Raw genomic sequence first — 27,368 nt, forward strand, 5'->3', positions numbered from 1 at the left:
GGTCAGAAACAAAGCTCAGGTAGGCCGCGGCATTTAAATGATGCCCAATTGGAACTAAGGGGCCTAAAGTGTGCCAAGAAAACATCCCCCACACCATTACACCATTGCATAAATAAGAAATTGAACGGGTGTTCCTAATAATCTGTTAGGTGAGTGTATGTGAGCAGAGGTTTATAATGAGGATAGTACACTTGTATGTGTATGTGTGTGACAGTGTAATATGCCTATATATTTATAATGCATATTATGGGCTCTGATTTATTACACTTGTGATCGAGAAAGAACATGGGTGTAACTCTGCTCATGTATTTGTAAACACGAGATGCAGTTTTTCACAGCCTCATTTTTCTTTTTAAACATCAGCGGATGAGACCAAACTGAAAATGATGCAGGAAGTCAGTGAGAATTTTGAGGTAAGCCCTGCAAAATTTCAAATTCAACATTTTTCTCCACGTTGATGTCTTAACTCCTGTTATTTCTATTCCTTTGCAGAATGTCACCTCCTCGCCACAGTATTCAACCTTCTTGGAGCACATCATACCTCGTTTCCTGACATTTCTACAGGATGGAGAAGTCCAGTTCCTTCAGGAGAAACCAACGCAGGTGTGTCATAGCTAAAAGTCACATGATCCTATTCTTCACTGAGGTCTCATGCATGACATTCAAGCAAACGCTGGTGTTTTTTTGTCTCTTGTTACAGCAATTAAGGAAACTTGTCCTGGAAATCATCCACCGAATCCCAACTAATGAACACCTGCGGTCTCACGCCAAAAATATCCTCTCCGTCATGTTCCGCTTCCTTGAGGTCAGCTGGTTCACCTACTTTTCCAGATGATGACAAATGTTAAAGGGCTTTTATATTTTATAGAGTACATTTTCAATCTGTTTTCCTATGAGAAAATACATTTTGAATAGGATTTGTCGCTTTCAGAAGTAAACTAGCTTGGCCTCAAAGCTAATAGAGATGAATTGAAGTCTCCAGTTTTTGTGATATTTCAAAGGAGTCATGTTTCTTTACCATTTATTGTTTATTAAACAATCAGACATTTCATGTCGAAAATGAAAAATATTACATTCTTTTATGTAATGGGTCTTGTTTTTTATTAGACTCTGACTCTGAGAAACTGAATCTGACCTTTTGTATTTCATCATTTAGATTGAAAGCGAGGAGAATGTGCTCATTTGTTTACGCATTATCATCGAACTGCATAAACAGTTTCGTCCGGCGATCTCCCAAGAGGTGAGATGAAGCCCTCCGGCACTCTTATTATGCAGGACACTGTTTGCTTCTCTGTGTTTCAATAACGTTTATTAGAAAGCATTCAAAACACATTCAATATTTTGCTGACTCTTACAGATTCATCACTTCTTAGACTTTGTGAAGCAGATTTACAAAGAGCTACCTAAAGTAGTGGTAAGCATTTTTAGTTATATTGAGTAGATTAGAAGTGTTTTAATTGTTTTTTAAAACAACATATTTTTACTGTCTTTCAGACAAGGTATTTTGAGAATCCTCAAGTTATAGCAGAGAACACTGTGCCATCCCCTGAGATGGTGGGCATGATCACGTCAGTATTGGTCAAGACCGCGCCAGAGAGAGAGGACAGTGAGACCCGGACGGTCAGTACACACCTAGTCTTTTTTTTATAATTTGTGTATTAGTGACACATGATCAGCAAAGACACAATGATGAGAGCGATGTGCTTTAGTCCAGAGTGGTACTGTGTGCAAGTGTGTGTATGTTTGTGTGTGTGCGTGCGTGCATGTGTGAACTGAAGTACCAATAAACCTGGGCGCTGAAAGTAAAACTGATAAGATCTGAGTGTCTGTCTGCTGGTTCACTTTATATTCAAAAGAACTATAATATGTCAGCTATAGCATCAGACTATTTTGAATGCAAATTTTATTTACAATTTATAGTCAGTAGAGGGCACCATGTCCCTGCTTATAAGCTTTAGTCTTTTATCAAGAGGGTTTTCCTCTACTGTGAAAATTCTGATCTTTTACTTTAAGCACAAGGAGAGACACGTCCATATATGCGCTAAAAGAAAAAAATAAATGGATGGATTTGTCTATAATTAAATAGTGATGGTTGGTTTTATCTCTGTTTTCAGCATACCATAATACCCCGGGGATCACTGTCACTCAAAGTGTTGGCGGAGCTGCCCATCATCGTAGTGCTCATGTATCAGGTGAGGGTTCGTATGAACATCCATTCAAGACTGACTTAATCCCAGCCATCCTTTTTTATTAGGACACTTCCAACAGTCAGACTTCTTGTTAAAGGATGCTTTTATTGTCTTGGTGTTTTTTGTGTAGTAGTATGCAGTGTGAATACATGTCAGTGTATCAAAACTATTATAATGATAGGTGTGATACTTAATTATTTTTCTGCTCTGTCATGTTGAGTTTATGCCAGAAATGATTTTGATGTTTTAAGTCACATCTGTTGGAGATGCATTCTTTTGAATTGTTAGGAACAGGGTTTCCACGGGTCCTTGAAAGTTTGTGAATCTGGGGGGAAAATTCAAGGCCCTGGGAAGTTTTTGAAAATATACATGCATAGATTGGCCTACAGGTCATTGAAAGTGTTTGAATCTATTTTATGCAAGAAGTTTTCTGGAATAAATCCATATTATTCCCTGTGTAGTGTAGGATAATATCATAAAAATTCTAGACTTTTTAAGCACATGTGCCTAACTGTTTGCTTTAAATGCTTATATCTTCTGTATGCAAATGTTGATTCATACCAGAATACTTTTTTGCATAGTTGTGTTTGACACATGAAAACCTCTCGAGTTACATATGTAACTGTTGTTCCCTTGCCATAGTTCTTGGGTCCCTTTTACGCCGTCTTTGGCAATATTTTAGATGGCGATATACTTCCTGGCTCCCACGTCAACCTGTCTTTGTCGTTAACCCTTACGATTGGTTGAATTTGAAATATATAGGGGCCTGTAACAATGTATTTTAAAAGGTAACACGATGTAACCTTGCTCACACTTGAAATGTGTAATCACATTTAGTTGAATTTGAGGGTATTGGACCTGGAAAGTCCTTGAAAGGTCCTTGAATTTGAAGTTAACTAAGGTGTGGGAACCCTGTAGGAATCTTTCAATCAAAATACAACTTTTGTTGAATCATTTTGACGCATAATTGCTTGTTACTTAAAGGAACAGTATGTAGGATTGTGGCCAAAACTGGTATTGCAATCACAAAACTTATGGCTAAAACTGGTACTGCAATCACACAACTGGTGGCCAATACACAACATGACATAATGAACATCAGTTGAGGGCTGCAACTCTTTTAAATGACAATATCTGGGCCAGACCACTGCTGTCAGTGATATAAGTATTTGAAATGAAAATGATTTCTTAATGTCTAGTGACATATCAGGGCCATTTTATGATTAATTGATATAAATTTCGTACATACTTTTCCCTTAAATTGTAATTAAATATAATGTGTAAACGAATACTGTCCAATATTTTATTATATTGGACGTCGCAATGTTTTTAATTCATGATTGCTTTGGAGTGGTTATTGCAGATCTACTAATGTTAATTATGTTTTATGGTAAGAATACCTTGTCAAAGATAGGATTAGGAAATGACATATTAGTAGATATAAAAAAGTTCGCTATTAACTCTTTCCCCACCATTGACTCGTCAATTAAGAGAAAACGCTTCCCTGCCAATGAGGAGTATTTCCGGCAATCTGTAATATCACTATTATCCACCAGGTTGCGTCCTTCCACAACTTATAAAACCCAGAAGTATCACCCTAGGGCAAACAGCCGTATGTCCGTGTATGTTTTGAGGATCGCTCTGAATCTGATCTCTATCAAAAGTCCTTCACAAAAATTGGATTCTCTCAGCTTTTTGCTCAAAATGTGGTGTTTTTGAAGAAACCTACCCATATCTGATAGGTGATAAAAAGAGAATAAATGTAACCCTAACGTTTTTTGTTTGAAAGCAGAGAGTCTGTTTTTTCATTTAATATATTGTATGTTTTTATATTTTAAAGAAGAACATTTTCTGGAAGGCATTAAACTTTTGTGACAATCATGAAAAATGCTGGCGCTGGCTGGCAACTTTAAAAAAAACGCTGGCGGGGGAAGAGTTAAATAAATTTTGTTTTTATAATTGAACGCAGTTATTTAATTTTTTAGCATGGTTCTGCTTTGTGTCCTCACCGTTATTTTACACACTAATTGCTTTCTTGTCCAATGTCTTTCCTAGCTGTACAAGCTGAACATTCACAACGTGGTGTCAGAGTTTGTGCCCCTTATCATGAACACCATCATGCTGCAGGTGTCTGCACAGGCACGGTCAGTAAACCCTCGCATCTCTTTGTGTGTGTTTAAATGGGGCGTTACATCACCAATGCACCTACGTTGCATAGATGCATTTTAACATGCAAAATATCCTCATTATATCCATGACAGGCAACACAAGCTCTTCAACAAGGAGCTTTATGCAGATTTCATCGCCGCTCAGATTAAGACGTTGTCATTCCTCGCCTACATTATCCGCATCTACCAGGTGAAGTGATACTGGACACCTGTTTGTGAAACTTGCTTTAATACTAAACCAGTGACTGATGTGGAAATGTTTGTGCCATTTTGTGTGTGTCAGGACTTGGTCGGAAAGTATTCTCAGCAGATGGTAAAGGGGATGTTGCAGCTGCTTTCAAACTGCCCCCCTGAAACGGCTCACCTGCGGAAAGAGCTGCTGATCGCTGCCAAGCACATCCTAACCACAGATCTGCGCAGCCGTGAGTCACTCGCCGCTAAACACAGATTGTTTCCAGCTAAGATATGCAAAGCGCTCGCATCTGCTGTTAATTGCGCCACCGATCTTGTGATGCGTAACAGCTGCATTCTGTTTGAGCATCACCTTTCGATCAGTAGCATTCAAGAGAAGAATCTGATACACTTTGCTAAATCATTAGTCATGTGGAGAAGGTTAAATGAATCAATGAAAAACTCTTACTGTTGAGACCTGGCATTGATGTATCTCATGGTTCGTGGGGCCTTCAGCTGTTGCGGTGGGCTTTAGTATCGGCACCAGAATCTGATGGAGTCTGTTTGTGTTGCAGAATTCATTCCATGCATGGACAAGCTTTTCGATGAGTCGATACTCATTGGTTCTGGGTACACTGCAAGAGAGACGCTAAGGTAAGAACGTAGATTAAATCCCTTTGGGTTGTGTCTTTGAAACTCATTCATGTGTATACAAATCTGTGATGGATTCCAAACCTATACGGTGTTGTAATTGTATCATTCAGGCATAATTCCGTTAAGTTTTCATAAAAGGTATCCCAGAATGCTTGGTGACAAAAATCATTACTTCAATCATTTAAGCATCCCAGAATACATTGCGGTTTTCATTTAGCAATTTTTTCCATGCAACTCTCTAAGTTTTGGATAGTCATAGATGTTTTGTTGTCACTCTTTTACAACCTCTGTACTGCTGTAGGCCATAATCTTTTTCCTCCTAAATTTATGTCGATATGCATTTGGGAAATAAAAATTCGGTTTCCATCAACTGCAGCATGTCAAAATTGGTAGTTAATGGTGCGTGACTGAGCTGAGATGCCCCGGTGGGCAGAGAAGATCCAGGTGTCTATCTTTATGTGCCAGGTTCTCCTGGCGATGCCCACTGTCTGTCTCCCTGTCCCAGATGCGTGTGCCTGCCAACATCCCCTTCTTTTCATTCACAGTTCAGCTATCAGAAAGCAAATTTGCCAGGACTTGCGATACGTCATGTCATTTAGTGTCCGCTCATTCTGAATTTTTGCTTCAACGTTAGCTAAAATCTGACATGGATTGACCTAAGATCTGGGTTTCCCGCAGCACTTTTCAGTTCGGGCGGCCCACCTAAGCTGGGAAACCCTACCGCCTTAACTAGGTCATTCAAAAAAATAAAATCGCTGCAAAAAAGCCTGTTAAATGCATCTCGGAGAATAGCGCGGACGCTTTTCACACTGCGAGCGGGCATGCGCACCACACGGCCGAAATGAGATTGACGTGGTCCGGATGTCACTGTCTGGAGGATAGCTAGCCAGTTGATAAAACATCTCTGAGAATAGCCCGGACGTGCTTCACACCACGAGCGTGCACGCGCGCCACACGGCCGAATTGAGATAAAGACGTGGTCCGTCATGTCTGGAGGATAGCCAGTTGATAAAACGCGTGTCCGTGAGAACTGTAAGTGGACTTATGTTTTGGCTTCATTTAAGCCTGTTATTGTGTTAGTCTATAGTTATTGCAAATTTAAAGTAAGTTAGCAGGTGATTTTGTTGTTTGAGCAACCTGCTAGCTAGGTTTCACCTGCCTGTTGATTCGATATAATTGTTGAGCGCTCTTGCTCACTTTATTTATGTGCATTATTTACATGCTACAGTAGTTACACTCCTTTAAGATAGTGAAATTAATAGTGTGAAATAATCCGTTTTAACAATTTTAAATCTATCATCGTTCGCCAGACGTTCTACAACATCTGCTTCAGTTTTTGTTTATTAACGCTTTAGTTTCACTTCATCACACAGCTATTCCCGTTAGAGGTAAAAACATTAAATTCATTAATAATCTAGTATGTGTTCATTTTCCATCATATTTTTCTCAAAATTAAGTTTTATTTGAGTGTTTTAAATAAAAATATTTTAATTTTCATCATAACGCGTACGCCCCGCCTCTTTGATTGCCACGCCCCCCACCCAACCCTACCACCTTAACTAACACATTTTCTGCGGGAAACCCTGAAGATATTAGTTTTAGCAAGAGTCAGGCATTATTTTAGAGTTTTTTTTTTAATACATTTTATCTTGGAAATTTTTCATACCACATTCTTCTTTTTATCACATAAATCTACTTAGACTCTATTGTCTAACAAAGACAGTCGGATGTTAACCTTCTCAATTGTGTATTAGGCCCTTGGCGTACAGCACACTAGCAGACCTGGTCCACCACGTTAGGCAGAACCTGCCGTTGACGGACCTCTCCCTAGCTGTTCAACTGTTTGCGAAGAACATTGATGATGAGTCGCTACCCAGCAGTATTCAAACCATGTCCTGTAAGCTCCTGCTAAACCTTGTGGACTGCATCCGATCGAAGAGTGAACAGGAAAACGGCAATGGCAGGGATATTCTCATGAGAATGCTGGAGGTGAGATGGTTAATGTTGCGTTACGCTAGCCACGAAATTCGATTCTTTAAATTATCACTATAAATAGTTTGTGAGTTGAAATAAATTGATGTGACTTCAATTCTTTTGTTTCTTAAGGTTTTCGTGTTAAAATTCCACACCATTGCGCGTTATCAGCTTGTGTCCATCTTTAAGAAGTGTAAACCCCAATCAGAGATGGGTGTGGTTGACCCAGGGGCGTTACCAGGAGTTCCAGCCACCCCCACTGTTGCTACACCTGCCTTACCTCCCCCTGCACCCCCGACACCCGTGACCCCTGCTCCACCTTCAGCCGCGTCCTTCGACAGACCTGGGGACAAGGACGACAAACAGACTTTTCAGGTGTCAGACTGTCGCAGTCTGGTGAAGACCCTTGTGTGCGGAGTAAAAACCATCACCTGGGGCATCACTTCTTGCAAAGCTCCTGGAGGTAAGACGGTTGTACCTGAAGGGCAATTTCTAAGTCAAATGTCATTTAATGTTGTCTCTGAATTAACACAATTAATTTCTGGTCATTTCCTGTGAATGAGTTCATATTTGCTCTTGGTTTGTATTGCAGAAGCTCAGTTCATTCCAAACAAGCAACTCCAGCCCAAAGAGACGCAGATCTATATCAAACTTGTCAAATATGCCATGCAGGCCTTGGACATCTACCAGGTACGACCGTCCACTGTTCAGAGCGAATTATTAAACAAATGTGGCAACATAAAGCCTCACCATTGCTGAAATCAGAGTAAAATACAGACAGTAGGTGTTTCTCAATTTCAAGGATACTTCCTTGGCAGGACTGGTCTTTCCAAGTCACTTCCTCTTTAGCATCGTAGAACACTAGAAAAGGCTAGCAAGTGCACGTCATTGCATCATTACGTCAATAAAAAGGTGTGCCCTCAGCGCTGCGTGCATAGGTTTTTTGGTGATTTGATAGCGCGAAGGATACACATATGCATCCTTTCCTGTATATGGGATATTTTTCGAACAAAGGACTCGGTCCTTGGTTGAAATTCCGAGGATCCTCGACATTGGAACAGTCCTTCGACAAATGTCGATGACGTAGTATTATTGAAATTCTGGCTTCAGAGAATCCTTCCTTGACATTGAGAAACACCTAGTGTAAATAGAGTACACATGATCCTGAGAATTGAAGTTTACAGATTATCACAGAGCCAACCCCCTTTTGGCTAGGTACAGATTGCCGGCAATGGGCAGACGTACATCCGTGTGGCCAACTGTCAGACGGTACGGATGAAGGAGGAGAAGGAGGTTTTGGAGCACTTTGCTGGAGTCTTCACCATGATGAACCCTCTCACTTTTAAGGAGATCTTTCAGACCACTGTTCCATACATGGTGGAGCGGATTTCCAAGAACTATGCCCTACAGGTATTGGAGCTGGGGAGGGAAAGTGATTATTAATTTGTTACAATGCAGTGTTGAATTAATTAACAATTTTGTTGGTAACACTTTATTCCGATAGCCACCAACAGACATTCTCCAGACTATAAATAACTTTGCTTATACAACGATTTTCTACTAAACCTAACAGTCCCCCAACACCTGCAGTATATTCTATTTTTTTACATGCACACGAACGCACAGAACTGTTGAATGCACAGCCTTGCCAAGTATAGTTTATTTGACTCGTTCGTACATGTACACCGACGTTCAATGCATGCGCGTTGCGACAAAATGCGATGCATCTCCAGGCAGTGCCTCCAGAAAAACGCGATTATGCGATTGCATGATTCAATGCATAATCAGCCAAAGTCCACATATTTATGCGGGGGCCACATTTTTTAAATACGCCGCATCAATTACAGATTTCTGCTCGCAAAACATGCGGGGCCTGCATGATTTTATTTCATGATTTCGCATTTTTGTAGCAAAAAGTTGAAAAATTATGCATTTTCTTCACACTTGCGCAGCCATGTCCCCTGTTGTCATAGAAATGTTAGGAAGTGACGTAATTATGCAACGTGAACATCAAAGCTGCAAACAGTTTCGGCAAAAGTCCACGCAGTTTCGGCAAAAGTCCACGCAGTTTCGGCAAAAGTCCACGCAGTTTCGGCAAAAGTCCACGCAGTTTCGGCAAAAGTCCACGCAGTTTCGGCAAAAGTCCACGCAGTTTCGGCAAAAGTCCACGCAGTTTCGGCAAAAGTCCACGCAGTTTCGGCAAAAGTAGCATCTCAGTAGGAATTTAATTTATTTGCTTGCATAGTCTGAATTAACTGGAGTACCGTATTTTCCGGACTATAAGCAGCTTTTTTTTCATAACTTGGCTGGTGCTGCGTCTTATGTGCGCCTTGTAAGTCAGTCTGAATTTATTTTGACATTATGATGCAAGAGACATCATTACCGTCTACAGCCGCAAGAATCCGCTATATGCTACTCCTGTATTTATGTAATTCAATGGATTCAGTGATGCGGAATGACGAGTCTGCGAACTTCACGCTAGTTGGCTAGTTTGGTTAATTTAGACTATTCAACCTTCCAGGTAAGTTCTGTATGCTATGGTTTATCGTTTAAATAACTGATCAAATTAATTGAACATACAAACATCTATTCAGCCTGCTGTTCTGTCTGCTATTGTTTAGTTGAATAAATTGCCTTTCCAGGTTAAATGTCTGTTCTTTGGCTTGGATTTTGTGAAATAATTTTCTAAATTAACGTGAATATAGTTATTTCGTCTTAATGACGCATTTTTGAATGATGCGGCTTATAGTCCGGAAAATAAGGTATTTCTCTTCTGCAGATTTGTCCTATATGACTACTTTTACCATATTACCGCCTACTTTACACACATTTTAATTATGGTTAATATATTTGTTGACATGCATCTGAGCTCTTCAATAAAAAAGAATGACACCAATGCCATCAAAAATAAGACGATGATAATAACCAAATGCTCTCGGCATGTATTATATGTTCATCAAATACTTTTGCTTTAAATCCACTTAATCCCAGCCTAAGGCCATTCAGAAATACTTTTTTTTTTTTTTTGCAAAACCCATTAAGAGTCTGCTTTAAAATGCTAATATACACTTAGCACTGTTTTCTATCTAAGCTCTTTAATTCTTTAACAGATTGTAGCAAATTCCTTCCTGGCTAACCTGACCACCTCGGCACTCTTTGCCACCATTCTGGTGGAGTATCTTTTGGAGCGACTGCCTGAGATGGGCTCCAACGTGGAGCTATCAAACCTCTATCTCAAACTCTTCAAACTGGTCTTCGGCTCAGTTTCTCTCTTCGCTGCGGAAAATGAGCAAATGCTCAAGGTGAGTCTTTCCTTGATGTTATTCTACATACATATGCAAAAGGAAGGCTTATAAAGAAAACGGCTGCTCCTTTATTGTCTTTGGGTCAGCTAAGATGCTTAGAGAAGGTAATTCAGTTTTGGACAGCGGGAGCACCCACCCCCGCTCGGGCTCTGAAGCGCTGTGCTATCTAACTCCTCGGCACCAGTAGGCTTGCGGCATTAATTTTAATGCGTTCTGTCAGCTATTCTGATGAGAAATGACACTTGTGCTTCAGATTGACAGGAAAGACCAAAGTGAAGGTCACTGTGAAATAGTGGAAATGAAAAGGTTTATATATCTCACTTCCTATACGCCGTCCAACCCGATCCCCACTGAAATTATCTAATATTAAATAGAGTTTGTTTCAGCTGATGTTTGCAGTTTACTTTGCGCTACATTGTTGTTTTGTACATTCCCAGTTGACTAGCTATAACAGTAGACATATAACTTTATTAATAAAGGCGATAGAAAAACAAGCTTCATTCGATTTAGGATTTGCTGTGTTAGGTTCCCACATGTCTCTTTAATTAAAAGTTATTTGTCACATTCAGTAGCATCAGTAGGTCTATATCTAATTTCAGTTAGTTTCTTGAGACATACCAGTGGTCAGCAGATAATAGTTTATCAATGGCCGATACAAAATCTACAGGGCAGGGTGGCAGATTGCTTGAATAATTCGACAATATTGGCTGTAAAGATTGGCTGTGTGTTGATGCGGAGTGAACCTGGCAAAGAGATAAATGTGCTTTATTGTGAATAAACCACAGCTGTTGACCAATCAGCATCAAGGATCTATCCAGTTAATAATATTTCACAAAGCTGTTGGTAGAACCAACACTGTAAAAAATGCAGCATTTTGTCAAATCAACATCATTTGTTAAGTAAAAGTAACATAAAAAATATAAGTTAAACCATTTCAACTTGTTTTTACAAGTTATGTAACTTATCATAGGTCAAAACTTAAAATAGTAGGTTGAATTGACTTACAAAACCAAGTTGTTTTAACAACCGCTGCAATTTTTTTACAGTGTTTGTTGACCAATATTAAAGGAAAAGACCACAGTTTTTCAATATTTTACTTTTGTCTTACCTCAACTAAGACAAATTAATACATACCTATCTTTTATCAGTGCGCACACTTAGGGCGTTTTCACATTAGCACTTTTGGTGCGCACCCGTGTTCGATTGACATCAGAGTTCGGTACATTTGGATGATACATTCGTGGTGCGCACCCGCGAAACGTACTCGAGTCCGCTTAAAAAGGGTGGTCTGTGGTCCGGTTCATGTGACCTCCAGATCGGTTCGCTGCTGATGTGAGCGCAATCGTACCAAATCGGGGAAGTGAACCGCTGTTAATTACGTATTATATGGAATGTCCCACTAAAACAGACGTGTGTGTTTGTGTGCGTGCACTTACCTTGACAACAAAATGCATAGAATGCTTGCTTGACTTTTGTTCTTATTTTTTTAATCCTTTGGTTTTGTGTTCAAAGAAATAATACAGAAAAGCACTTGCGTCTGTCTGCCCCGAACATACTAAAGTCGTTTCGATGACAACGGGCTGTCCGCCGACCTATATTTTTGCGGAGGCATTCAGAAATCATCTCTCTGCTTGCAGTTCGTCAATCACGCTTGTCGTCCTTTCGTTTACAGCGGTTGCCAAGCAACATGAGAACGCGCCGGCTGCAGCTTGATGATGCAAGCGTACCGTGGTTCGGATGCAAAAATAATATGTGAACATTTTCCATGGGGGGCATGGGGAGGGGGGAGCATTCGAACTCTGGTTCGGACCAGGCAATCGCACCAAATGTAAAACCGCCCTTAATTTTTGTACAGCGCGTTGTGAATGTGTTAGCATTTAGCCTAGCCCCATTCATTCCTTGGTGGCACAAAATAAACGTGGCGATATACAATATAGTTCTCATTTTTTTATCCGCTTAAAAGATTGGGACGTTTTATTTTGTGCCACCATACTTACTTGTGTAACTACTCATGTAACAGTCTTTAAATGGGGAAAACATGGAAGTGTTTGGTGGCTTCTAAATTCATCCTTGTTTGGATCCTAAGGAATGAAGGGGGCTAGGCTAAATGCTAACACATTTACGATGCACTGTACAAAGATTTAGTGTACGCATTGATAAAAGATAGGTATGTATTAATTTGTCTTAGTTGAGGTAAGAAAGTAGTAAAATATAAAAAAACGGTGGTGTTTTCCTTTAACAATGTCAAATTAGCCAATTGGAGTGGCTGAAAAGTTATCAAAGTTATCAGCCGATCACTAGCCTATGAAACCACATGAAGTAATTTTTATGTGATTTACCAGTTTTCCACATAAAATAATTCTGCATAATGTAAAGAAAATTTTTTGAAAATATAATCTTGATATTTTTAATATTGACTAAGTAAGGTTATGTCAGAAATTGACATCTTATTGGTTGAAATCAAACATTGATGCTTGTTATCTTATAAATAGATTGAGACAATTTAGCTATGTTTTCACTGACAGTGTCACATATATGATGTGCTAGGATATAATAGGAGATACACGTTTGTTTTCTTCAAAAAAATTTAATTTCTCATTCTCTTGCAGCCTCACCTTCATAAAATAGTGAACAGTTCTATGGAGTTGGCTCAGTCAGCCAAGGAGCCCTATAACTACTTCCTTTTGCTGAGGGCCCTGTTTCGCTCTATAGGTGGCGGTAGCCACGACCTCCTGTACCAGGAGTTCTTGCCCTTGCTACCAAATTTGCTGCAAGGTGAGCTAGATCACAAACCATGAGAATTTAAGATGTTTGTTACCATGAGTATACTCAAAATCACTAACTTGTCTTTGGCATCTCTTAGGGTTGAACATGCTGCAGAGCGGCCTTCACAAGCAGCACATGAAGGATCTGTTTGTGGAACTGTGTCTTACTGTTCCTGTAAGGCTAAGCTCTCTTCTGCCCTATCTGCCCATGCTGATGGATCCACTGGTGTCTGCGCTTAACGGTTCCCAGACTCTGGTCAGCCAGGGGCTGCGCACGCTGGAGCTCTGCGTGGACAACCTGCAGCCCGACTTCCTCTACGACCACATTCAACCGGTTCGAGCCGAACTGATGCAGGTAAAACTTTTTACATGGCGTGAAATTTTACATGCCATGATAAAGTGGGACTGAGTGATGACTGAAGTCAATTGTTTAAACTGTTTGTCAACAGGCATTGTGGCGAACGCTTCGTAACCCTGCGGAGACCATTTCCCATGTGGCTTACCGGGTGCTGGGCAAGTTTGGTGGGAGTAACAGGAAAATGCTGAAGGAGTCGCAGAAGCTGCTGTATGTTGTCACTGAGGTTCAAGGTCCGAGCATCAAGGCAGATTTTACTGACTGCAAAGCTTCCATTCAGTTGCCTATGGAAAAGGTGATTCTTTCAATCTTCATACAAGCAGTGTTATTCATTTTAATTGCACATTATGTGAATGTTTGATATTCGTAATACCTTTGGGGAAACACAAAGGAAGCGTTTAAACCATGGGTCTTCACAAGGGGGTCTGGGGACCCTTGGGGTCCTTTTAATGCAAAATATTTTAGTTTTGAAAAATAAAATTAGGCATAAATCAAAAATGCATTAATAGGCAAATAATACCAATTAAAACTTAATTGAAATAAGGAGCATAATGTTTAGTTAATTTTAATTTATCTTTCTAACATAACCATCATAATTGGGTGTAAATCCAGTCTTAATTTGTCATATGTACACTTGGGTGTCCCTGTTCCTCCTCTCTATCCATTTTAGGGGTCCTTGGGACAAAAATGGTTAAAGACCCCGGTTTTAACTAAAGATAAATATAAATATAATTTTGGGGCATTTGTGACCTAATGGTTAAAGTGTTGGGCTTGTAACCTGAAGATCGTTGGTTCGAGTCTCACAGCCGGCAGGTTGCTCCTGAGGTGCCCTTGAGCATGGCACAATTCCCCAGTTGCTGCAGTGATAGCTGCCCACTGCTCCAGGTGTGCTTGTGTTCATGACTTGCAGTGCGCATGTTCACTTCTAACTGAATGGGTTAAAAGCAGAGGTCACATTTCGAGTATGGGCTACCGTGCCTGGCATTCATTTTTTTTATGTTCCAGAGTCACATTGAATACGGAAGAAAATCGAAAGACAAATGTTAATGTCCTGGCCTTTTCATTTTGCGACTCACTCAAATAGGTGTAATCTATTCTGGGACCCACCAACATATTTTTAAATGGATATTTGGGAAAATAATTTTTTACCTCTTTTATAATCGAGTAGTTTTTATTTTCCTTGTCATTTTATTAATGAAATGTACTTTAATTGAGATAATAAATAACCCATTCACACAGCGCTTTGGTTCCAGAAAATTGGCAGAGACACATCCAGTAAAATTTCTGGGATTGCTCCCGTAAAGAGGACCAAGTAACATTGCCAAAACATTCATGAAAAGCATTTTGTGTCAACGAGGCAGAAACAATGTTGTAAGAGGCGTGGATATGGTTTAGGTCTTTGACACAGAGATTAAAAGCAAATCAACATTCACATCTAGAAATGTCGGCAAACTAGACTGAAGCAGAGATCAGGGGGCTCGCCACTATCCGCGCTGAATCTGAGATCAATTACCATCAATTGACAGAATGGCGCATCACATTCTCCTTATGATCTTGTCATAAACAAAAATGCAAAAAAAACCTACCAAGTGCAGGACTTTAAATATGTCGTGTATCTTTACGGTGTGTGTGAATGCACGTACTGTTTCCGGAAAATCATTGGCATTTTTAATTAACCAAAAATGTAAGATCCCGGACGCATTTTCTGTGTATTTTCCGTAATCTGTGTGCAAATGGCTAAAATAATTGATGGTATATCATATCAAAATCATTATCTTTTCTATTCATTAAAGGCGGAGTCCACGATGTTTAAAAAACGCTTTGAAAAGGAGACGACTACCAAAACACACTTATAGCCAATCAAATCAAATCAAATGCCGGGTTGCGTATGTGTGGGGCGGGTCTATCAACAGAAGGTCCAGATTCTATTGGGGTAGGGGCGTGTTTGTTTAGGTGATTTCAAATATCAACATTGGCTTTCAAACATCATGGACTCCGCCTTTAATTGGACTAAATTGTTTTTTGTGTAATTCAACACAACAGCAAAGTGACTTTGCGTGATGCACCTTATCTCACCGTGCAACCCACAAGTGGGTCTCGATCCACAGTTTGAAATCCCCTGACTTAAAGAAGCTGTCAATGTCCATAATAAGAGAAAAATATTGCCCTATTTAAGTTCAAAAGTGGTGCAAACACCATATTTCAATTTTTATTAAGACATAAAGTACTGTGCAAAAGTCGTAGGCCACCACCACCAGACTTGTTGTTTTAGAAATTTTAATGTCCATCCATATTTATTTTTCAATCTATTTTATTAAGATACAAACAGACAATATGTAATATGTATATGTAAGACTAAATGTCTTTTTTAGGCATTGTTCGTGTTTAGTGTGACCTTTCTTGTCACTAAACACATCTTAAACGTTTTTAAGTAAAAAGACTAATTTCTTTAAAATTAGAAATTAGGATTTAATTTTATTTAAGTTTAAGAGATCCTGCAGTTTCCTGCTATTGCTCAAGTGGAAAGGGAGATTACCCTAAAAACTTTACACATCAGTTTACATTGTTATACAATTTTTAATACTACATACAAATTTCATGTATTTTCTGTATGTAATCTATTAGAGACTGAGAAACATTGCAAAAACAACAAATCGAATTCTTGCATGGCGGCGTAAGACTTGCACATTGCTGTACAATAGCGTTGTGATGACACTTCATTTTCATCCTGTCACACAACTTTTAGTATGACTTCAAAGAACTTGAAATATAGTGTATTTTATGAAACATTTCCCTTTTAATACAAGGAAAATAATCAATTTCTTTAACTTTGCTATTTGTCAAAGTGTTCAGACACAACATGAGCGTGAGAAAATGACAGCATTCTCATTTTTGGCGGAACTATTTCTTCAATAGTAAACCTATTCATATTTAATAGAACATTGTCAACACTGTTGAAAAATTATGAGTCGGGCAAAATGAGTTCTCGCACACCGATTGTCCCGTAAGGGTTCTTGTAGAGCCATAAGAGATTACGTCCCATTCTTCAAAATACAGAAGCACCACGGAATACAGAAACATCACATTTGGTTTCAGGCTTCCTCAACAGCATTCTCTATAAAAAGAAACAAAGCCAATTACTTTTATGTGTCAATTTGCCCTTAATATGCGTCTGTGTGTGGGGGTTAGAAGAGGGTTTCTCATGTAATGAATCCTTGTCAAAGATGAGTGTGTGCCGAAAGACATCGTCTTCCCCAGGTAATTAAATAGATCATCAGGCTGTAAGATGCGCTCATCTCCGCCCTCGTACACCCCCCGTTCGATGGCTCCCCGCTGTGCAGACGGGATTATTTACTCCAGCTAATGGCTCTTCCTGCTGCTTGTCGCTGCTTGAGAAAACGCAAACTGTCATTTCTGTAATTGTGTTCACTCCACAAAGATGGATGCCACCGCCATTGTGCCGTTGCTGCTTAATTTCATTTGCATGCGCCCTGCGGTTGCCACAGGCATCAGCTGCCGTTCGCAGCAGCCCAGAGCCCAGCGATATGTGTTTGGATCGACACCACATCGGCCTCAATCTTCATAACTCACTCTGTCCCCCACAGGACCGTTGCGATCAGCTTGTCCAAAGTGTTGCCGGTGCAGTTTGATTTTGAGGACGTCCGAACTAAACAGTCTTATTTTCAGGTGGTTTGTAAATGAGAGTCAATACACCACAAGTCTGTAAACCGCTTCTGTTAGGGCTGATGGTGCCAACATGCCAAGTCACCTTCTGTGTGAACGCTTGATTAATCTTCTCTGTTCTCCTAGTCGCTTTAGATGTCTCGCCCATATTTTGCCAACATTATCCTTTTAACCTCTTATGGAACAGCTGAAATTCCACAAGGGGGCGTATTTGTTCCTCAGACGTTGCACAATAAACGTGACATCTGAATATATTCATTATAAATCGTGAATGAAAAGTAAGATTCGAACGAATGTCCGTTAGTGAACTAATTGTATACAGTATTTATATCGTAATTCGGTCAGAAATGTTAAGATTGTGAGATGAACAAATCGTTTTGGATTAAAAGGCTTAGATATTCCATTTCCTTTGACTTTTGGGGATTTATGAACAATTTGTTTTGGACAATTTCACCGAAGCAGATAAAGGGAAGATTTTGAAGGTAAGTAAATATCCTAAATCGGCACCGCCCGGTTCAGGTAACTAACAACTAGAATACAGTTTTATGACTGCTATAAATCATATGATGCTTTGTGTGGGCGCTTAATGGAATCCCGAAAGTCTAAGCTTTCAAACGATGTGCCGCATGAGCGTATATTTTGTAACTTTGAAGCATTAAATCTTCAATGACATTTATGCAGCCTCACGTGCAAGGGAGGGGGTGTGCCGGCACAGTGTTCCTTATCAGGTTAAATGGTAAATCAACAGGGTGGCTCGGGTGCCAGTATTTTTTATATAATTTTTATTTAGAGTTTATGTATGTACACATGTCAGTCACACATTTTTCGTTATTGCTCGATTATGTAGCCCAGAAGAGAGGTAAAGCTATTTGTCGCAATGCACATGAGTCGAATGCCAGTGTACATGTACGAGTCAAATGAAGTTTACTTTGCAAAGCATTGCGTTTGACTGTACGGCTGCTCTCGTGTACGGGTTAAAGGGGACATTTCACAAGACAGCTCGGACTCGAGCCCCAAGTTCATATAACAGAACAGAAAAAAATGGAGGAGGGATGCCAGAAGAATTGCGTTTGGGCGCAATAACATATTAAGCTATTACGTAGGTATTATACGCATTTTTTCCAGGTTGTTTTTGTGGCCTGGTGGCAACTGGCGGTTGGGGACCTCTGCTCTATACCCCACCTTTCTGAAACGCGTTAATTTGTACAAAGATCATATGCTCCGATTGGCCAACTATCCAGTGCGTTGTGATTGGCTAATTATCTCAAGCCAGTGACGGAAATGTGGTGCTTCTTAACATATTTTAAACATCAGCTCCCAATAGGAGATAATATCGTCTTTATTACCTTATATATTTGTAATGGTGCGTTTACACCAGCTGCGGTAGAGGCGTCAAGGGCTGTGATTTCAGTGTTAAGTCAATGTGAAGACGCGTTGACGCGCGTCTGGAGGGCTCGCGGTGCGAATGAGGTGTTTGGCGCGGTAGACACAAATCGGCCTCATTCTCGTGTCTAGTTTGCGCGAATTGAGTGCCTGGCGCGTTACGCAGGAATGGTGTTTTTTGTGCATTTTGCATTTGACACGAATTTGCGGCTGACGCCAGAGTTGAAATATTTGAACTTTGACAGATTTTTGCGCCGCTTACCAATCAGCCCGCGCCGTTTATTTTCCCCCTATAGTAAGGTGACCAAATACAAACCGGTAACTCTCTCCAAAAATGCGCAATCAACATCAGCCATCTTCCAAACAGACAACCGCATCTTGCCCCTCCCACAAGAAGCGGATTTTGCCTTTGACGCGCGTCAAATGCTTGATTTTTCCGCGCGTCTAGAGCGAAATAGACGCATTCAAACTGTTCAAGCGACAAACTAGGCGCGGTGAGTGCAATTTTGACGCCTAAAACGTGGTTGGTGTAAACGCAGCATAAGGTAAAACAACACTGTAACGCCCAAAGCGAGTAATGGAATAACTCACTTCTATATGAAGTACACATGCTGAAGGGGGGCCAGTGCTCCACTGTGTCCTGGGGTATAGAGTATTTGAAAAATGACATGGTTTGTATAGAGAAACCTCTTGGGTATAGGGCATGTGTACAAGGTTATCTGACATTTATAATAATGTCTCAACAAGGCAGAACAGCTCAGGACCCTCAGGAATTGTAAAACAGTGCCGTAGCACCAGGTATGGCCCTTTTTTCTTCAGCTTTTGTGCTCTTGGAAAAGGTGAAATAAATGGCACACAAGTATCAAGAGGGAGGACTCTGGTAACATATCTCCTAACAGCTCTTTCTCTCTGAAATGACCTGCTGGCTGTCAGTGGTCACGCCGTCTTTGGTTATAATTCATTCCGACAGCTCTGTATTTCTGCCGTGATCCGCCTTCTCTATCCTCAAGTCTCACTAATTAGCTCATCTTCTCCCTCGACGTGTCCCGCCACTTTAGCTTGTCTTTTTATAATTTAAGGGTTTAAGAGGCATCCAATCCCTGCCGCCGAATGTTTTAATGTGTGATGGGTCTTTAAGTGTCATTTCAGAGTATTTCACTCAAGCATGCAAGATTAGTACAGTCTAAATGTGCCGCATAACTTGAATAAAAAATGATCTATCAGACATGTCAATTTTATCGCTTTAACTAATAAGGACATTTTGGGGGATTTGATTGTGAGTCATTTAGGCTTAAGCTTAGTATTAATTTTGTTGAGCGTATTTAGTCCATAAATGTTTAACATGGTTTATTGTATTTAGGCTATCGAGACAGCATTGGATTGCCTGAAGAGTGCCAATACTGAGCCGTATTACAGAAGACAGGCCTGGGAGGTGATCAAATGCTTTCTGGTGGCCATGACCAGCCTAGAGGACAACAAGCATGCCCTTTACCAGCTCCTTGCCCATCCTAAGTAAGACTACCACTTGAAGATTTCTTATGTACTGGCAATTTTTGTTGATTTGGTGATACCAAGGCATTGGTTATGCAAGGGTTATAAAGCTTTTTGCTAGGGATGCACCGATAGGATTTTTTGGGACCGATACCGATTTAAACAGACAACTTCTGGCCGATACCGATATTAAACACTTGTATACAATTACTATACAGTTGGTCTATTAGCTAGTTTATTTCTGTATCAAATTATTTTTACTGAACATGGATTGGATCTAATTAACATTCAACTGACCAACATAATAAGAGAGGCACAAATTAAGCTAAAAAAATATAATAAGACAGCATGACAACCTTCAAAGGTGGTTTTTGCTATTCAGCATTTATTTTATTAACAACATTAACTCATTTTTTTTACATATAATGGATTTCTTTATGCAGTTAATTAATAAACAATCGGTATCAGCCTTTCTCGTGCTATTGCCGATATGCAGATGGTGTCAAATGCATCAAAAATCGGCCGATAAATATCGGCGGCCGATACATCAGTGCATCACTACTTTTTTCAGCTAATATGCATTGTTTAAAGGATTAGTCCATTTCTTAAAAAAAAAATCCAGATAATTTACTCACCACCATGTCATGCAAAATGTTGATGTCTTTCTTTGTTCAGTCGAGAAGAAATTATGTTTTTTGAGGAAAACATTGCAGGATTTTTCTCATTTTAATGGACTTTAATGGACCCCAACACGTAACAGTTTCAATGCAGTTTAAAATTGCGGTTTCAAAGGACTCTAAAGGATCCCAAACGAGGCATAAGGGTCTTATCTAGCGAAACGATTGTAATTTTTGACAAGAAAAATAAAATTAGCAGTAAGCATATTGCAATGTTCACGTTTGTGATATTTCAATCATTTCGATATTTCTTGCTCTTGACTTCTTTGGGTTCTGGGCTTTAAACAAACCAGCCTCTGCCTATTTCACTTTTTTGCCCGTGTTTGTTGCTCCTCTGGGTCCCATCCAGCCTGGCCACCGCTGTCTACAGTGTTAAAAGGGCTAATTACTCAGAGACGTATCAACTGGCTGCGCGGGAGGCCGGGAGGGTCACATTACACAGCCATTGATCTCCACGCTGAGGCTAATTGACTGTACTTTATCTGTTTACCCCAAAAGCCAGTCGCACGACCCCCTGTAGAAATAATCCAGCGCCGGTTATATAGCAGGAGAGCCGTCAATGCTGTCAGATGTCTTGATTCATGACAGCCTCTCTCCCTGTTTCAGTGTGCCACATTGCGTCGGTCACCATGAAAGGAGACCTTTCAGAGGGCTGAATGCTCTCTTAATATCGCAAATGCCAGGCTGGATAATGGAGTCTCTTTCGAGTGGCGGCATTATGAATTTGAATTGATCTGGCCGCTATTCCCGCCTCTCCGTGGCTCAGTCTTCTCCCTAAGCCAAGCCTTTTAAATAGCGATAATGAAATGAAACGATCCATCACCAACGCTGCTGGCTTTGACATTATAAAACACCTAGTACGGATAAAACACGCACTCCATCACGGTGGTGCTATCAGCGGGGGTAAATAACCAAACGTGAGACAAACCGTCAGGCAAACACAAAGACGGTCTCCCGCGGCGCTCAGCTGTCCAAATTCAAAAAGCCTTTTATGCTCTGTAATCAAATCAAATAGCCTGATTGGGTTATTCAACCTCGGGTGCATGTAATAGAGCGAGTTTGTGGATGTGACTTATGAGCTAAATTCCTTTTGCTGGCTTTCAACAGCTTTACTGAAAAAGGGATCCCCAATGTGATCATATCACACCGGTACAAAGCCCAGGACACCCCGGCCCGCCGGACTTTCGAGCAGGCTCTGACAGGTGCCTTCATGTCCGCCGTCATCAAGGATCTTAGACCTAGTGCTCTGCCTTTTGTGGCAAGCTTGATTCGACATTACACCATGGTGGCTGTGGCTCAGCAGTGCGGTGAGGATTTCTGACGTTGATTAACTTTATCCGTAGTAAAATTCTTGACTTGAGGTTGTTGCATAACTTTCAGTCTCGTGTCTTAGGTCCCTTCCTCCTGCCATGCTACCAGTCGAGCAGTCAGCCCAGCACAGCCATGTTTCACAGTGAAGAGAACGGCTCCAAAGGGATGGACCCGCTCGTGTTGATTGACGCCATCGCCATCTGCATGGCCTACGAGGAGAAGGAGCTATGCAAGATTGGAGAAGTGGCGCTAGCTGTCATTTTTGATGTTGCTAGTATTATCCTGGGCTCTAAAGAAAGGGTAAGAGGTTCCTGTAGATATTTGACCTTCAACAAATGTTTAGATCTTAGTGGCTTTGTTTTACTCAAATCCAATAAAATGTCAAATTGGATCTCAAGTCTGATCTGCCTTGTGAATTCAGTATCATGTTAAGATCTCATGACAGACACTGTCTTAATTTCATCACTTGCAAAAAAGTGCATAAAGTCAGTCTTAACAATTGGATTTTAAAAGCCAACCTGGATTGGGTGCGGTGCGAAGGCAATAACACAAATGCCGTTTTATTGGTTTTGTTGTTGAAATACAATCTGATTTCTTCAGGCGTGCCAGCTGCCGCTGTTCTCCTATATAGTGGAGCGTCTTTGTGCGTGCTGTTATGAGCAGGCCTGGTATGCTAAGCTGGGCGGTGTGGTGTCCATTAAGTTCCTGATGGAGAGACTTCCTCTGATATGGGTGCTGCAGAACCAGTTGACCTTTCTCAAAGCTCTGCTCTTCGTCATGATGGACCTCACCGGCGAGGTACAGACAATCTCTAACCCTACTAATCCTTATATAATAAACTGTCTATTTTAGGGTTACCTGCAATGAACTTCTTTATCCCATCTCAGGTGTCTAACGGTGCCGTTGCCATGGCCAAAACCACGCTGGAGCAGCTACTGATACGTTGTGCTACTCCTCTAAAGGATGAAGAGAAGACCGAGGAGCTCAAGGCCGCCCAGGAAAATTCTTTTCGCTTGGTGACACACGACCTGGTACGAGAGGTCACCTCTCCCAATTCCACAGTTCGTAAGCAGGCCATGCATTCACTGCAGGTCCTGGCTCAGGTCACGGGCAGGACTGTCACCATCATCATGGAGCCCCATAAGGAGGTATGGGATGTAATCAAAAAAACTTTACGTAGAATAATAGTCTTTTTTTTTTTGTTTAGCTAAAGTTTACATCTCGTTATTCTTCTAGGTGCTGCAAGATATGGTTCCTCCGAAGAAACACCTGCTTCGGCACCAACCCGCCAACGCTCAGATCGGACTGATGGAGGGCAACACCTTCTGTACCACCCTGCAACCCCGCCTCTTCACCATGGACCTCAATGTGGTAGAGCACAAAGTTTTCTATACCGAGGTGAGTCTGTAACCTGCTTGAATGCTCAAGTGGATTTTATGTTAAAACACAAAGCATGAAAATGCATGTATTTTTGAGCTCAAGTATCTTTGATTCAACACAGTTGCTGAACTTGTGTGAAGCTGAGGATGCGGCCCTGATGAAGCTGCCATGTTATAAAAGCCTACCGTCGCTGGTGCCGCTCCGCATCGCCGCCCTCAGTACGTGTTCACCTTTCTCTTACTAATTGCTACTGTTAGCAATCTCGTACTGTTAAATACTTTTCATCCATTTCTAAGAGGAAATATATAGGTTTGTTGTTGCTGCCTACATCTGAAACAAAAACCAACATGTAGTGCATACAAGCGCTTTAATATCACAATCTTGATAATTGTCCTATTTTCCCTGTGTTTGAGCAGATGCCCTAGCGGCATGTAACTACCTTCCCCAGTCACGAGAGAAAATCATCGCCGCTCTCTTTAAGGCCCTCAACTCCACCAACAGTGAGCTCCAGGAGGCTGGAGAGGCCTGCATGAGAAAGGTCAGCCCTCTTTCTTCACCGGCTTCATTTTCTCTTCCATTTCTCCCAGTTTCTTCTGTGAGCTCTTTCTCCACCCGCCACCTCTAATGAGTTCTGCCAGAGCAGATCAATACAGGATGGACTGAAAACGAGCAGAGAGAAAAAATGAATTTGGCCGTGATGCATCATCTTGGTGTAAAAAGCTGGCGTGCCCTTTCTTGGGTGCCAGGTTTAGAGTTTTTCTCCTCTCCTGAGTTGACAGGGCAAAAGTAAAAAGCTGTTTTTTAACCTGCTTATTGGGTAATTTATGTGCATGCACCTGTCTCTATTAAGAGCCTTGGATTGTTTAATAACCTGGTATGTCCAGTTTATATCCAGCTAAGTGTTGGGAGTGTTTATGTTTTTATGTGTTTCTCAGTTTTTAGAGGGGGCCACAATCGAGGTGGATCAGATCCATACGCACATGCGGCCCCTACTGATGATGCTCGGAGACTATCGAAGCCTGACTCTCAACGTGGTCAACAGACTGACATCTGTCACTCGACTCTTCCCAAACTCCTTCAATGACAAATTCTGTGACCAGATGATGGTAAGTCAGCACTATGAAAGTGTTTATGGGTACGAAAGATTAAAGGAATGACCTGGGAATAATGTATACAAGTTGGAATGAAAGCAGTGAATATTTTTTAGCAACAAATCAACCAGAAATCATTTCAGTATTGGTGATTTCCAGTCACATGAGGATAAGGATTAGCATGGTTGGTGACGTGACAAAGTTTAGCAGTTTGTTACTGATTGAATGGCGCTTTTCAATTGCATAGTACCCCACGGTTTGGTTTGGGTCAGGTCGGGTAAGCTTACTGTTGGGGAATTTACCACTGGGTGCAGTACGTAGTACCCAATGCTTTTTTTTAGTACCACCTCGGTTGGGGTTCCAAGCATGCCGAGCTAATACCAAAACTTGACGCGAAAACACTGTAGATCTCTGATTGGTCTGAGTGAATCGTCACTACCAGCGTCATCGCTATAATGTAAAAGATTAGCTTTTCCTTCATGCTAGCTTGCGGTGTCTCGGGTTAACTTGTTGTCATCTGTGCTTTGCTGTAAGTTCCCAAACGCCCTTTTAGCGATGAAAAACATCCACAGGTTGAGAATCAGGAACACCATAAATTTTCCAGACTTGCAGTTTGTGGCGGCACATTCGCGACGCACATGTCTGCATATACAGTATGCTTAAATGCAACTTAAATGAGTCTCAGCGGAGCGCGCCGACCAACTCCACGGGTGTTTATACAGAAACTGTCATCTGAGACAGAGGTAGTGATAAACGCGATGTGCAAACATCTATTTGTGGTGTTCAATTTAAATTTTGTGGCGGACTGAGAAATAAATAAATGTATGGGAATGTACAACGATGCTCTCACTTGTATGATGTCACAGCAGTAGGCGGCACAAATTTAACAACACGCCTATAATCCCTCCCACTCCGAAGTGTTACTAAACTCGATGGAAAAGCTATCCAAGCCAAAGTGCTGTGAGCTGGCCCGACCTGATCCAAAACCATAGGAGATCTGTACAATAGAAAAGCGGCAAAATGTATAAACTAAATTTATACTCAAATGTCAACTGGGTTGGGAAGAGGTGTCATGTGTCTATGGTAACCAATAACAAGTCAAGGATGCTGTTTATAGTTTAATTGGTAATAAAGGTTACTAAAAATGACTGCTGCTGAGTATATTGCATTATTCAAAAAGTCTAAATACAGTCAGAAGTACAAACTTCATGCATTTCCTGTTCCTGCAGCAACATCTGCGCAAATGGATGGAGGTGGTGGTCATCACACATAAAGGAGGCCAACGCAGTGACGGCAGTGTGAGTACAAGCTTGTTTTTGCATTAATCCGGTGCTCGCACTGTGAAAAAAATGCAGCATGAAGTTAAAAAAGTAAGTTGAATTGCCAAAATGTTTTGGCTTGTGAAAAGGCGACAACTTATAAAATCAACTTAAAATTGTTTAACCTACTTTTTAAGTTAAAGTAGCATAAAAATATATGTTGATTTGACGAAAACACTGCATTTTTTTTTTACAGTGCAGGGGTTTGTCGTGTATTGACACTAGATTTTTTATTTCAGTCTTCAGACATCAAAAATGTATCATTTTTATCAATAACTATCTAACTTCACGTGACCAGGATCTAATCCTCATTGTTGAGCCCCATACATAAGGGATTTATAGTTGCTGTGAGGCGAAACAAGCGTCGAACTGGATCACCCCGCTTAGACTCTGTGAGTGACCGTATTACAATCAATGATTAATTAGGCGCCAGCCGCCCCTGGGTCTGCTTGGAGTTCTGGATCCTTGTTATCTTGTTGGACAGATAACCTTGTAGAGGAAGAAAAGGTGAGGGGGGAGCTTGCTGTTTCCTCACCTCTAAAAAGAGCTGCCACTCTTTTGGTCTTTTTCTTGCCCTGCCTACCTCCAAAATGTATTGTAATTACATGCAAATTGGCCCTCTGTTCCTGCAGTTCTTAATATTCTTACAACATTGACAGAACGACCGGCCATACATGACAATGAGTTGGTTTCAGGGGTGTAGGGTGGCCCAGAACGCTACTTTCAGAAGATTAGTTGAAGTCATACTGGGATAAAGAAGGTCAAATTTAAGGAGAGACACAAAGTTTAGATTTGTCCTTTATGAGAGTGCATGCTCAGAAAAAGCAGACTGTTCTCAAGTTGGTGTAAAAATATCTCGAAAGTGTCCCAAATATATTAAGATGAAGCCCTTAGAGATTTTGCTTTTTCTTGGTTGACATCAATATTGCAAATATTATATTGCAGATATCTATAGACAAATTGTTGACACAAGTCAGCTCGAAACATTAGAAGATAGTCGATCACTTTTATTTTATGGAGATCTCAGGGTGATGATAATGCACAGCCTCTGCTGGCTTTTTTGTGTTTGGATACGGTCCATTTTGCATTTCAGTTTATCGCTAATTAATCAAGATTGCGAGATTTCTCACAGCTTTAGTTACATACTAAAATCAATGGACATTCGGATGGACTCCAGTTGAAATGATGCCCATTCAGTTCTAATTCAAGACGTCTCCTTACAAACATTACTTCGATGCATGCTAGCAGCTTCATCACACACCATTCATGGTACGTTCTCACGGGACGAAACCCCCCCAGTCACATTAGCTACAAGAGACAGAGCGACAGGCTACCATTCATTTTTAATGGGAGTGGCCGTCTGCCAGCAACAAGCGACGAGCTCGCCACTGAGCGAGCAAGGCGGGGCCAAAATAGACAAGCAGGCTATTTTATGCAAATGCTGAGCGATG

The 27,368-nt window shown here is 40.8% G+C and overlaps 1 protein-coding gene across 1 annotated transcript in view; it reads left to right on the forward strand.

The window, feature by feature from the left end:
* The window catches only part of trrap (transformation/transcription domain-associated protein), a 104,177-nt gene that overhangs the window by 1,655 nt on the left and 75,154 nt on the right, over nt 1–27,368 (forward strand). Inside the window, exons 3-31 of the mRNA XM_073866823.1 lie at nt 364–413; nt 493–603; nt 701–805; nt 1,157–1,240; nt 1,358–1,414; nt 1,495–1,620; nt 2,115–2,192; nt 4,245–4,333; nt 4,451–4,547; nt 4,641–4,779; nt 5,104–5,182; nt 6,937–7,171; nt 7,289–7,619; nt 7,749–7,846; nt 8,372–8,566; nt 10,267–10,458; nt 13,071–13,236; nt 13,325–13,581; nt 13,676–13,876; nt 20,009–20,160; nt 21,924–22,123; nt 22,210–22,427; nt 22,728–22,925; nt 23,015–23,275; nt 23,364–23,525; nt 23,629–23,725; nt 23,924–24,045; nt 24,443–24,613; nt 25,828–25,896. Coding sequence (XP_073722924.1) covers nt 364–413; nt 493–603; nt 701–805; nt 1,157–1,240; nt 1,358–1,414; nt 1,495–1,620; nt 2,115–2,192; nt 4,245–4,333; nt 4,451–4,547; nt 4,641–4,779; nt 5,104–5,182; nt 6,937–7,171; nt 7,289–7,619; nt 7,749–7,846; nt 8,372–8,566; nt 10,267–10,458; nt 13,071–13,236; nt 13,325–13,581; nt 13,676–13,876; nt 20,009–20,160; nt 21,924–22,123; nt 22,210–22,427; nt 22,728–22,925; nt 23,015–23,275; nt 23,364–23,525; nt 23,629–23,725; nt 23,924–24,045; nt 24,443–24,613; nt 25,828–25,896 — 4,340 coding nt within the window. The remainder of the gene's footprint in view (nt 1–363; nt 414–492; nt 604–700; nt 806–1,156; nt 1,241–1,357; nt 1,415–1,494; nt 1,621–2,114; nt 2,193–4,244; nt 4,334–4,450; nt 4,548–4,640; nt 4,780–5,103; nt 5,183–6,936; nt 7,172–7,288; nt 7,620–7,748; nt 7,847–8,371; nt 8,567–10,266; nt 10,459–13,070; nt 13,237–13,324; nt 13,582–13,675; nt 13,877–20,008; nt 20,161–21,923; nt 22,124–22,209; nt 22,428–22,727; nt 22,926–23,014; nt 23,276–23,363; nt 23,526–23,628; nt 23,726–23,923; nt 24,046–24,442; nt 24,614–25,827; nt 25,897–27,368) is intronic.

This window comes from Misgurnus anguillicaudatus, chromosome 4 (genome assembly GCF_027580225.2).
Source record: "Misgurnus anguillicaudatus chromosome 4, ASM2758022v2, whole genome shotgun sequence".
Classification (NCBI taxonomy): Eukaryota; Metazoa; Chordata; class Actinopteri; order Cypriniformes; family Cobitidae; genus Misgurnus; species Misgurnus anguillicaudatus.